Raw genomic sequence first — 13272 nt, 5'->3', positions numbered from 1 at the left:
AGATTGCGGGGATCCTGCTGCTGGGAACCCCCGCGATTTCCGGGCCGGCAGAAGCGGCGTCCAGAACACAGGAGCGTGGAGCTCGTGTTCATGATGTCACACCCCATCCATTCATGTCTATCTGAGCACGTAGCCATCACGCCTCCTACCATAGACCTGAATGGAGGGGGCGTGGCGGGATCCTCGCGATCTAACATCTTATTCCCTAACCCTTTGATGGAGGGTTAAAAAAAAAAAGCAGTGAGCAAAAATAGGATGTCATTCTCTGTTATTTGATGAGAACAAAAAAAATAAAAGCGGGGGTGGGGGGGGGGGGGGGCTAGCGGCTTTATGGACACAGAGAAACAAAATAGCCATATAATTAAAAGCTTTATTAGCAGCGAGTATGCAATATATTGCATGAGATGCATCTGCTGTGATTTGATTGCAATTGGCAGTACAGCCCGATAATTGAAGAAGCGCATAGCAGAGAATGTATCTAACATAAAAAGAAAATGAAAAAATGTTTAACAAGCCGCTAAGCATTTCATCAAACACCATAAGGGTCAGTTAATATGTGCGTATTCTTACTGCAGATCTGCAGTGGATTTGCTGGTGCAGATTTTACTTCAATGGCCAGCAAAATCTGCAGAAGCAAATCTGCAGCAGCAAATACGCACATGTGAACAGAGCCTTAGGGTTCGTTTACATGTACAGGATCTGCTGCATATTTTGTGCAGCTGATTTTGCTACCCATTAACTTCAATGGGTAGCAAAAGCAGCTGCAGAAATATGCAGCAGATCATGTACGTGTAAACGTACCCTAAGGCACTGTTCACGTGTGCCTATTTTCTGCTGCAGATTTGCTTCTGCAGATGCTGACAGATTTTTTTTTTTTTTTTGGGGGGGGAGGGGGGAGGGGGGGGATACAAGTCATCAATGAAACCATAAGAGGAGGGAACAGTTGTGCAATCGAAAAGCATACTGGTTCTTTGCTCTCAAAACGTGTCGCATGGACACAATTTCACTTGTGTCATCCTTGATGATCAAACAAAGGATAAAGAAGTTTTATAGGCACATCTGTGGATGTTGGATTATTTTTCAGTTGAAAGAAGGATGTATGCGTGTGTCCGATGGCCATCCTATGAGTCTACTACGGCTGAAGAAGTAATTCTGCATTTTTATCACCTTAAAGGGGAACTCCGCCCCTATACATCTAGAAGATCTCTGTGCAGAACCCGGTACTTGTTTAGAACGCTTGGTGCAGGTGGGGGGGTCGTGACATCACGCCCCCTCCCATAGACATGCATTGAGGGGATGTGGCGTAACATCACAAGGGGTGTGGCCGTGAAATCAGTAACCCGCCGCCCGCTCCATTTTGTAACAAAATGTTCCGAATGCTGTGGCAGCGGAATCCCTCTTTAAGGGTAGGGTCACATATAGCGTATACACAGCTTATTTCACGCTGCAAGAAATCTGCAATGGGAAATACGTTGCACTTACATTGCTATGAGCAGACAGACAGAGCTTCCCCGCCACAGCCCTGTGTGCAGTAAGCTTCCAAACCTTACTGCACACACAGGGCTGTGGTAGGAAAGTCCTGTGTGTTTGTTGATGGCAAAATGTGCATTGTATTTCCCACTGCCCGGCAGATTTCTCATAGCATGATAAGCTACAAATATGTTGTTCGTGACCCAACCCTAAAAGTTTAGCATTTCTTTTGCACATTTGACTGAACTGCATTCAGACATGCATTGTGGCAAACCGGAGGCCTACCATTCTTGGAGCCTGTAAAAAAAAAAAAAGAATATTTTTGAGAAATTGTAGGTAGTCACAAATAGAGACTGTACTGTCCATTAAAGGTGTTGTCCTACCATTACTGGTGCTTGAAATGCATTGCATGGATGCGATTTAACTTGTGATATACCTGATTAGTTAAAAAAAAAAAAATAAAGAATGAATATGTTTTATCTGCACATCTGTGGATGCTGGAATATTTTTCAGTTACAAGGAAGGATGTGTCTGCATACTTTTTAGATCAGCCTTTAACTGTCCGGGTATGCTGGGACTTTTAGTTTTACAACAGCTGGAGGCACACTGTTTGGAAAGCACTGTTTTAGATGGTATGAATCCACCCTTACACAATGAATTTATTTGTATTGTGTGGTCAATATGTAAAGCAAATGTATTTCTTCCCAAAGAAAAAAAATCCCAAAGGAACATTGCGTCCACTGCTAAAAAGTGTCCATGTAGGATTTTTCTTAGGGAATATGAGGTTGCGGTAACTACAATTTTAAGACTTGACAAATGTCATTCAATGACAAGACACACATACTTGAGTGTGAGATGACATAGAACAGCTTTGAGAAGAAAAAAAGGAAGAGGGGTCTTAAATATAGCCCAATTTCTCTCCTTCCTCCCCATCAGCTGTCAGCAATTATAGCAGAGGAAAAGCAATTAATTGATTAAAAGAACTCAAACATTACAAGAACAATTTTCAACAGTATTAGGAAAATGTTACGTTTAATTTGGCATGTTTCTTCCCCCTTTCCTTGGAATGGTATCAACCACTCAGCATGCTAATGCAGAAATATGACCCTTTTTTAATACCAAATATGAACCACAAATTAATTCCATACATTCCTTGTAAGAAACTAGAACAATGAATGCTAATGTTTTCCGTCTCAGAGTAACATGTGAATCTCATACTGAACATCACATTGCAGATGTAGGTTTCTCCTCCGCTAAATGTTTGTTAATTTGTTGCAGGTCATTTGAGGGTAGAAGGTGTTAAAGAGCATCAGAATTATTGCTGGGAAAAGTCAGAATCAAAATGGGAACAGGCATCTTCAATGGCCACTGTTCTGTGTGGCCTGTGTGGTCTTTTGTCTTTCCTAGCTGATACTACATTTAATATAAACATTAAATGATGGTGGACTAATCTGAGGGTGGCCTATTCCTATATCGAGATATCCAGTGGTTTCAGCACCTCTTAATATGAATTGTATTGGCACCTTTTAGACGCTGATACAAATGAAAAGCTGAGCGGAGGCAGGTACAGAAGTGCGCACAGCTTTTCTGTGTGGTACGGGAGTGATTAGCACTGCCTGCACCCATAGCAGTCAGACCTGACCAGAGGAACACAGAGCCAGGATAGGTGATTATTACCAGGGAGAAAGGTTATTTATTGTCTGTATTTCCCAATCAGTGGGGGAGATTTATCAAAGGATTTAGACTGTTTTTTCTTGTCTAAATTTGTCGCACAGAAAGTTGCAGTCTAAATCTGTGCGACTTTTCTGCGACTTTTGCTCTAGAGGATTTTTAGAACATGATGCATGAAAGTCTATTTTAGACTGAAATGCATTGAAAAATGCATTGGTGCTGAATTTATCAAGTGCGACTTTTCAGCGACAAGTCGCATAGGCTGAAAGTACGACGAAATGTCAGACCATGTTGGAGCAGGTTTAAATATAGACTAAAGCATAGATCATGCAGTCTGTGCACAGAATTTATCAAGAGCCGTGCGCCATTTGATAAATTAGGTGCACAATAGACCAGACTAACCCTCTGTAGTTTGGTCTATATTGATGCGGGACATAGACAACTTTGATAAATCTCCCCCAGTGTCTCTCCAAATGGTGCAAAACTTTACCTCCCATCATGTCCTGCCATCCGAGCAGGGTTAGGTTGGCACAGATTATCAGGGGCAAGTACTTTATTGGTGGCAGAGTACATTAGGGGCATAGAGGCACAGATCATTTGGGCACAGACCATTAGGGACACGATGGCACAGAATATTAGGGGCATTTAAATATTTTTTTTAATATGCATTGTTTCGCTGCAGTGTTTTATTGCGCATTACACAGCTAAAAAAATATTTTTTCCTCAGTGAAATATTAGTGCGTCCCATGCACACATACATTCCTGATAAAGTGACCCACTGAAGAAAAAGCTTGGACACCCCTGCATAGTGCATCCAGTCAATAATAAACTAATCTACATGCATGTCGGCGTCAACAACACATTTTAAACAAATCAAAAAATAGTAATGTAAGTTGCATACCTTAAAAGTTACAGTGGCCTTAGTGCAATAGAAACCTATAGAGATGATTGGGTCCTTGGACTGCTGAGATTGGTGGCCCTGTGTTACACCTTCTTCAGATCCTGTGTAGCCATCTTCTCCTTCAATGTCATTATCATAACTTACAATGGCTGGGACAAAAGACCAAGCCCATGACACCCATCCCTGCTGATCATCGTCCTGCATAGGGTACATTTCCTGTGTAGGATACTGCACACCTGTAAGCTCCTCTTCAGATCCTGCAATGCACAGATAATTACTAAATAACTGAATCTAGTGATCAATTGGGACAACAACCACCACAAATCATGAAATTAACATGTGGTAGTAAAATGTAACTTGAATCTACTGAAGATGTTCTATTGATTTATATCATTTTAGTTTAAACATTCTGTGGCAAAAGTCTGTTTGCCGGATAGCACAGGACACATTCAGAGGTCTTTTGGGGTCCAGGCCTCTATGGATCAGAGCTGTTTTTGTGGCAATGGGTTGGAGAGGAGAGGGGGGGGGGGGGGGGGGGGACACCTCACACACTTTCCCACAGTGCAGCAATAGGGTTAGGGCTAATGGAGACTTTGGTCATGTGACAAAGTCACAACACTTATATAAACGTTGGCAATATTGTGTAGTACTTCCAGCCAAAAACCCATCAAAAGATAACTTTTGTGACCGTCAAGTCACTGTCACATGTGTCACGATTCACCAACATTACATGCACAGTCATGTGATTACAGCCATTGTGAACTTTTGTGTACTAAACATTTCTCCACCAGCAACAAACCAATACAATGCAATAAATATTGCTCCACCTATAGTAAACCAACACTACTGTGCAGCAGCCCTGTCCCCATTCCCACCTGCCAGTTTTCAACCCTTTTTTACCCCCACTAACAGCAGCAGGGGTTTTACCTATTCTATGGCTTGCCCATCAAAAGCTAATTTGGCAGGGTTCCAACACTCAGAACCTTGCCGGTCAGCTGTTTAGGAGAGTTGGGGCTTCCAAATGTAGCCACAGTGTGTGGAGCCATTAGTCTACTATTTTTATTTATTTATTTATTCTTTACTGTGACAACTCCTTAGAATTTTTCATTGAACAAGTGTTCCATGCTTTCGAATAAATTATTGAAAATTTAGATTTTAGTGAGGTTTAAATTTAGTGATGTAATAAAATCTATCACTTAACCAACAGTACACAGCCTGAAACTATGTCCAACACACACACAAATATGGTAAAATAACAATGGCTTCACTGTAATGACTACTATAAAACCTCATATGTGGAATGTGCAATGATTTTTTAATTGAACAATGACTAGAGAGACAAGCTATGGACCAAGTAAATCTGTCATGTAAGGGCGAATAAAAGTTTGCACACCCGCTCTACGCACAAGTAACCGTGAAATGAAAATTTCCATTTCAGCTTCTGAACAGAGTTGTTTCATTATAATTCTACATGTTGAAAACATTGACAAATCGCACTGAAGGCCAACACATGGAGAAACCCAAGTTGCCCACTGGGATATGTTTTATTCACTGATTTAACAGGAATCTTTTGAAAAGTTAAAAGAGAACTTCCTTTTGCCAGCCGCAGAAAAGGACTGTATAGATTTGAATAACATGTACGTATACTGGAACCCCACTAAGCAGTGAACTGGGATTAATTTACTTCTGAAACCCAAGTGGTTCCAAAAACCGCTGCCAAAACTTCTCCCATGTGTTCAATCTGTATTTAAGGCAAAAGCTGTATTAAAATGCTATATCTATATATAGCAACAGAATATATATATATATATATATATATATATATATATATATATATATAAAACAATGAAAATATTGGAGGCCTGTTAAAGGCTGCAATCTACTTTCCCCTGTTCCTACCCTAGATAATATGAACAAAATATTACGGAATATCATCCTGCAACCAGGTTTAGCAAATTTTACTGCAGTATTGTTGACGTTTAGTCTTTATCGTCACCATCCCTGGGGGACTTTTTTTCCCCCAGGGATGATGAGAATATGAAGTTATAAAGTTCCCTGGGTGGGAAGTTATACTTACCGGGTCCTATCGCTTCAGCCGTGGTCCCGCAACCTCAACTTATTTTGATGGCTCGCATCACCGCTCTGCTCCACCTGCTTAGGGAACAGAACGATGACAGGCCGTCAATCAAGCCTGAGTGGCGGGACCACGGCTGGAGCGATGGGACCTGGTAAGTATAACTCCCTGCCCGGGTAACTAAAGGGGTATTACGCCCCTAGACATCTTATCCCCTATCCAAAGGATAGGGGATAAGATGTCAGATCGCCGCGGTCCCGCTGCTGGGGACCCCTGGGATCCCCGCTGCAGCACTGCGCTATCATTATAGCACAGAGTGAGTTCGCTCTGCACGTAATGATGGGCGGTACAGGGGCCGGAGCATCGTTACATCACGGCTCCGCCCCTCGTGATGTCACGGCCCACCCCTTTCAATACAAGTCTATGGGAGGGGGCGTGGCAGTTGTCACGCCCCCTCCCATATTAAGGGGACGGGCCATGATGTCACGAGGGGCGGCGGCGCCATGACGTCACGCTGCTCCGTCCCCCGTATCGCCCGTCATTACGCACAGAGCGAACCCAGGGGTCCCCAGCAGTGGGAACACGGCGATCTGACATCTTATCCCCTATCCTTTGGATAGGGGATAAGATGTCTAGGGACGGAATACCCCCCGGGTGGCCGGGGGGAACTATATAACTTCATATCCTCACAATCCCTGGGTTCAAAAACATTCCTTGGAGATGGCGAGGATAAAGATTTTACCATAGACAATGTGTTGCCAAGCTTTATCTATGGTAAAATCTAATGATTTATTCCCATTAAGGGTTCAAGAATACAAATGTGTCTTTAGTGCTTGAAAAATGACAAATTATCAGCTAAACCAGAGACCCAAAAAAAAAACGGACCTCCTCAAGGAGAACCAACAATCCGTAAGGGCCCTCATAAACATTAGGGATAAGTCAGAAAGCCTAACTGTATAATGTGACTCCCAACTATTCACCAACAGATTATGTCAGAGACAAGAAGGATCAGCCATGTTGAATTTTAACACAGAAGTGTCTACAGCGACATGCTCTCCCCTCTTCATTGAGCCAAGTGTTTATGTATATGGAGAAATCAGGACAAATGGCTGTCGACTGAATGAGTGCTTGGCTGAGACCTATTGGAGCTGTACAGGCACTTTAAGTATTCAAGACAAACATTTCCTTAATCACTCATTGACCTTTATCTGAGTTCACATCCCTAGACCTGAGGAAAGAAATCTCCCCAACAAGGTGACAATTATATAGCATACATGTGTCCACTACCCTTATATCTACTCTGTGCAAGCAAGTCAACTAACAAATCAGTTTATATATAAAAACTAAAAAGTGTACATATACACAAAGACATGCTATATGCTAAATGTGGGCTATGCCACAAAATTCACCCTATTTTCACAATGAAAATAGAGTCCGATCTATCAGCAAGAGGAGCTGAGTAGATATACAGCTCAGTATAACTTATAATTTATGAACCTAAATCATTGCTCTTTTTTAGCTTTAGGAGTCAAGTAGGTCTTAAAGCATCCCTGTCATAAAAAAAAAAAAAAAAATAATAATAATAATTAAACAGAGACAAGTCAAAATTTTTTATTGGTGGTGGTCTCAGTGCCAAGACACCCACCGATCAGGTCAGTGTTTCTCAACCGGGGTGCCTCCAGCTGTTGTAAAACTAGCATGCTCCGGTCCACTACTGGCCATAACTTATTTAGGTTTCCCCTCTTGACTACATAATTTCTTTTTTGATCCCTATGTTCCCCTTTATAGGAGTAGGGATTTGTATACGTCTCCCCAGCCCTCTTCATTTTCGTATGTCTATACTTGTGTTTGTGTCTTGTCTGTTGTTCCAGTAGTCCTGGGAACATTAGGATTTCTTACACCACTTTTGCCTTTATTATCAATGTCAATTGGATGTTTTTAAGAGGATATTTCATCTTTTGTATCTTGTATTGGCCTAGCTCAGTTCGATAGGTTTGTAATAGATTGACTGTTGGAAGGGCAGGCCATAGCACTTCTTACATTTAAGAATTATCTTTGTATGTACTTTCCTTAACATGTAACTTTGCTTGATTTATAACGTTATTACCATTGTTTAATTATGTAACTTTGGAAAATTTGGTAAAACTCAATAAAAAATTAATTTAAAAAAGTATCCTGCGGCCAAATAAACTTTGTAGTTGCACTTAACATTATTTAACAATGTGTCTGCAATTGCACATTTTGCTGCTCATCTTACACTTAGGGATCACTGTGGATTTCAACTTGAAAAAGTTCTTGAAGTTTAAAGAAAGGCACTTCCCTAATATATTAACTCGATCATTCTATTGCTCTGAATGGAAGCTGATTGATAGTTGCCTTTCAGTGATATCATTGATGTGGGTGTTTAATAAGCTCTTTTTGCCAGAAACATTTTCAGTATTTCAGCATGAATGTACCAAATTGGAGGCTCATCTGGTGCACATATAACCATTCATCTACATGTGTATTCATAGCAGTGACACACGGCTCTTGACTGACATCACCTCTGCCTCGCAGCACAGCCAAGCACCTTTGGGGTGAGAGAGCAATTAATCTGTTCCTGCGAGCTGTTGCTTCTGGATCAGAAAGAAATCAGTTCTGACAGACATATAATGAACCAAGTTCAGACCTTGAAAGGAAAGGTTAGAAAGAGCACAGCTGCCTACAGAGCCTGAGGAATGACCTCACTAGTGTGCAGAAAGACAACTTACTTACTGAGTTTTCTTAACCCTCTCTTGTCGCAGGGTCTGGCACATGGGCTCAAATAGTTCAGGTCATTCTGGGCAGATACAAAACATTTCCCCCCTAAAGAAAAATGTTATTTTTTTTTTTTTTTTAAGTTTTATTTATTCATTTTTTTAAAGAATAGTAACAAACAAAACAAATAAAAACAATACAGCTAGGAGCCCCACAGGAGCAACCACAAAGCAAGGATAACAAGTTTCAAGAACAAGTGAATGGGTGAGACAGGCAAAGTCCACATAATAAATTGTACCAGAAGAGTCCCGTATCATTCTTACAATACCCCAAAGGAATAGTCCCAGCCCATGTACCGCCCAGCACACAAACACACCACCATACACTCACGCACACAACCCCGGGGGCCACACCCTCCACTCCTCTACAACAACTGACAATAATAAGCCCACTAAGTCTGTGACCCAGATCTAACCGGAGGATCAGACAAAGCCTCCAGCAGCAACCAAGGTGACCACACCTTATTAAACTTTTGCGTACAACCACGACTTATGTACAAGGCACAATACAGGAGGACATACTTATTAACCAAGGCCACCCAACGGGAAAGTGGGTAACAGTATCTTTCCAAGCCCTAATCACTACTTTGAGAGCACAGAAAAGAAGAAAATGGACTAAGAGACGCCTATGCGTTCCAGACTCCAACCCATTAATAACACCCAACAGACAACTCTGGGGCATAAACATACAGAAACTCAAGGTGATCTAACAAAAACTGCAATATCTCCTTCCAGAAGGGAACCACACAGAATGTAAAAGCGAGCCCCTGTGAATACAGCATCAGAAGCAACTATCGTAAGGCGAAACCCCCATGCGAAGCAAGTGGACGGGTGTATAATACAGATGGAGAATGAGATTAAACTGAATAAGGAGATCATGGGCACTAACTACAGTAGGACAGCACCACCTCCTTCCCCTGTTCCTCTGACAAGCCCGGTATATCCTCCACCCATTTTGGATCTGGTTCCACAGCTTGAAGCAACCCATAAAACACCATCCATTCCACAGATACAGGGAATAGACGTCACCGGTCTAGTCTCCTTCATCAAATAGGCCAGGAGCCTTACGTTCTTATCCCCAAACTAAAATAAGGCAGCCTCCTTATCATCCAATTTCAACCCAATCTTTTTGCAAAATCAATAAAGATCTCTGGGCCTTGGCCCACACTTGTTCAACCTGGGGAGAGAGATCCCTAAGCATCGTCGCCTCCAGCACCCCTATCTCAGTCTGTAGGGCACGTTCCGTAGCCGCATGAAGGGTCCTTTGGCCAGCCACCCCTGATATAAAACTATAAAAGCCCCTCTCATAGTCGCCTTATAAGCATCTCACTGGACCAGGGCATCCAGATGATCCCCATTATGAGCCCAATAACTAGTATGTGCCTCCTCCATAGCCCCAGAAACCGGTTCATCGCGGAGCAACCCAGGGTGCATACGCCAGAGTTTAGATGAAGAGTCCGGGCCCAATCTTAGCAGATTGATCTGAGATCCCTCTACTGGTGTATAGGATATCGCTTACCAGAGGCAGGAGGTCAGCCGAGGCATAGGCAAGGTCAAATCGGGAAAAGGACTTGTGCACCGCACAGTACAAGGAAAAGCCCAAGTCAGTCGGATACTTCCATCTGTAAACTTCGGTGAGAGCCAACGCCAGACTCCAAGATACAAGCTGAAGAGTCAGGGTATGATAACCCCTCTTAAAGGCCAACACCTTCTGACCTTTAAGAGGAGTTTCCTGTAGGCAAATGATATTAAGGAAGTGGCACTTAACAAAATTCAAACACAACACTCGCTTAAACTTAGAATTTAGGCCTTGGATAGTCGCATTAAAAACTTAAAGTTACCCTATCATACCATCAGAGACCGCTATTTACCAGAGGAGACAATGCCAATACACCAGATGGAGGGAGAAACACCCCAGAGCACCCAAACCAGACAGACATACCAACAAACTGGGCAGAGACCCACAAAAACAGAAAAACAAGAACATTTAAGAACATTCCCAAAACTCCCTGTCTTTACACTAAGTGAACACGTGCAGACCTATACCCTAAACTGAACTACATTCAAGGGGAAGCTAGCTCTAGCAAAGAATACAACCCGTAACTCCTGGACTAACAAACAATAAGGGGAGACTAAGTCCTGTACCAGCAGAGTCCAGTCCGTAGAGCAAGCAGGCAGTGCAGCATCCACCCACTGCTGAGCATCAGAAGGAGAGGTGAAGAACATCGTAGACTTGTCATCCACCACTTGCAGCTGCATCGGGAACAGCATAGCATACTGGTTTCCATTGAACCTAAGGCGCTGGCGAACCTCTGTGAATTTTTGTTTTTTGCTTGCTGAGTTCCACCAAGAAGTCTGGGTAAAAGGCCACTCTGGCACTGTTGAAAAGAACATCGCCATTAATGCGTACCGCTCTCAGGATAGCATCACTGTCTCTGTAGTGCAAAAATTTTGCCAGAAAGGGTCTAGGAGGACCCCCAGGTGAGGGAGGTCTGCCAGGGACCCTATGCGCCCGCTCCACTAAGAAATAAGTAGAAAAAGTATCGGTAGGCAGGAGCTCCTTAAGCCAGGATTCAAGGAAGGCAACAGCATAAGCACCCTCCGCTCTCTCCTGGAGGCCAACCAATCGGATATTATTTGTGCGTAAACGGTTCTCAAAGTTGTCTGCCCGGTCAGCCACTCCTTTCATCTGGTGCTAGAGAGTAGCTATTTGCTGAGGAATTGGCTGCAATGTATCCGCCACTGTAGAAACCCTGTGCTTCACCTCCGTGGCGTACTCTTTGTAATTCTGCGCCATGAAACCCAGAAGATCAAAGTCTTGCCTCAGTACATCAACCATGGAAAGCATTAACGTACCTCAGCAAATTTCTGGTCAATATCCGAGGCAGTATAGGAAGATCCGACCGGAGAACGGGGAGGGATGGGTCAGGAGAAGCACAGCCTTGGGGGTCCTGGGCCCTGGAGTATTGACTGAGCATTCTAGCTGCATGTGTCGACACTTTAGATGTTAGAGGAGTAGGTACACGCGAGTCCCTGTGAAAAGGTCCACTGGACCGCTGAGAACCTTAATCAGAGGAGTTGTTATCCTCAGAGGATTGCTGGGCCACCTCCGCAGCAACCTTTGATGTTTTAGCTTTGTTATGGAAGCCCCCCCATAGCAACACAGAAGGTAGCAGTGATAAGTAGAGAGTAGACACAAGGGGAGCAGGCCAAAAGGTATCCCACATGCAGCACTATCAATAAGGCAGAAGACCAGCACCAAGGGGAAGAACCACAAGCTTCAGCAGACTCACAGTTCAAGGCTCCAGAGCAGGGTAGAGGCACAGCAGCAGCAGCACAATACATTGGCAGACAGGCACAGAAGAGTAGGTTCCACCTCACTAGTAGGAGAGGATAAGCAGAGGCCCTGACCCAGAGGGTAGGGCTCTCCCACCACTAGCACTAATCCAGATGACCAGGCGGAGATTGCCCGTGCAGCTCTCAGCAGCTTTGAGATGTGCACACCGCACTTGTAGCCAGAAGTCAGCAGTGCCGGGAGGAGGGAGGAAAGGATGCGCAGCGCGACACTCAGTCCCACCGACTGTAATCTCCTAGGAGACCAGCTGAGCCCGCCCACGAAGGCAACAATGTCGATGCCCCCACAGCTCTCTTAAAATGATACCGATGGCTAGATACTTTTATATTTTTGGACCGCTTAAAAAAACATCTAAAACTTTTTGACCAGAGCAGGAGATGCCGGGAGACTGACAGGGAGGGGACCTCCATCCACTATTACAGATCTGTACTGATCACAGCATCTATTTTAACATGTGCATTGCCGCAGATGCCGTGATCTGTACAGATCACGGCATCTGAGGGGTTACCAGCAGTTCCCCGGCTGCTGATAGCAGCCAGAACCTGCAGTGTATGACGAAAGCACCGCTCCGATGCTTGCGGTCAAACACAGGACATAGATGTACGTCCTGGTGCGCGAAGTACCGCCAAACCAGGACGTACATTTACGCCTGTGGTCGTTAAGGGGTTAAAGATAATAGTACAGGCATAACAATTAGGGCCTAACAATTCAAATAAGTGAGTGCAGATGGCAATTTTTTCAATAAGTTCAATAGATTTAATTAATAAAACCAACTGTAAATTTGGGCCCAAACAAAGGCAAAACAACTACAAAGGCCAAACAGCAATTTATAGAGTAAATGTACCATTAGTGTTACTATGGGTTGCAGAAGCATTAGATGTTCTTTTGCAGTATGAACAAACTTAAAAACAATTCTCGTAAGGACTAAGATAAAGCTTTAGCCAGTTTCACACAAGAGTAATATGAACACATTTTCCATTGATAAAAAAACAAACATCCTTGCCTG

At 43.3% G+C, this 13272-nt stretch overlaps 1 protein-coding gene across 5 annotated transcripts in view; it reads right to left on the bottom strand.

Annotated features, from left to right (window-relative positions):
* The window catches only part of VPS13B (vacuolar protein sorting 13 homolog B), a 1225788-nt gene that overhangs the window by 1095585 nt on the left and 116931 nt on the right, over nt 1–13272 (bottom strand). For all 5 annotated transcript variants that reach the window (XM_056522379.1, XM_056522375.1, XM_056522376.1 and 2 more), the window contains exon 8: nt 4043–4299. In XM_056522379.1, the coding sequence (XP_056378354.1) occupies nt 4043–4299 (257 nt within the window). The remainder of the gene's footprint in view (nt 1–4042; nt 4300–13272) is intronic.

Source organism: Hyla sarda, chromosome 5 (assembly GCF_029499605.1).
Source record: "Hyla sarda isolate aHylSar1 chromosome 5, aHylSar1.hap1, whole genome shotgun sequence".
NCBI lineage: Eukaryota > Metazoa > Chordata > Amphibia > Anura > Hylidae > Hyla > Hyla sarda.
The sequence above is the reverse complement of the archived record's forward strand: the minus strand, read 5'-3'. Positions and strand labels throughout refer to the sequence as shown.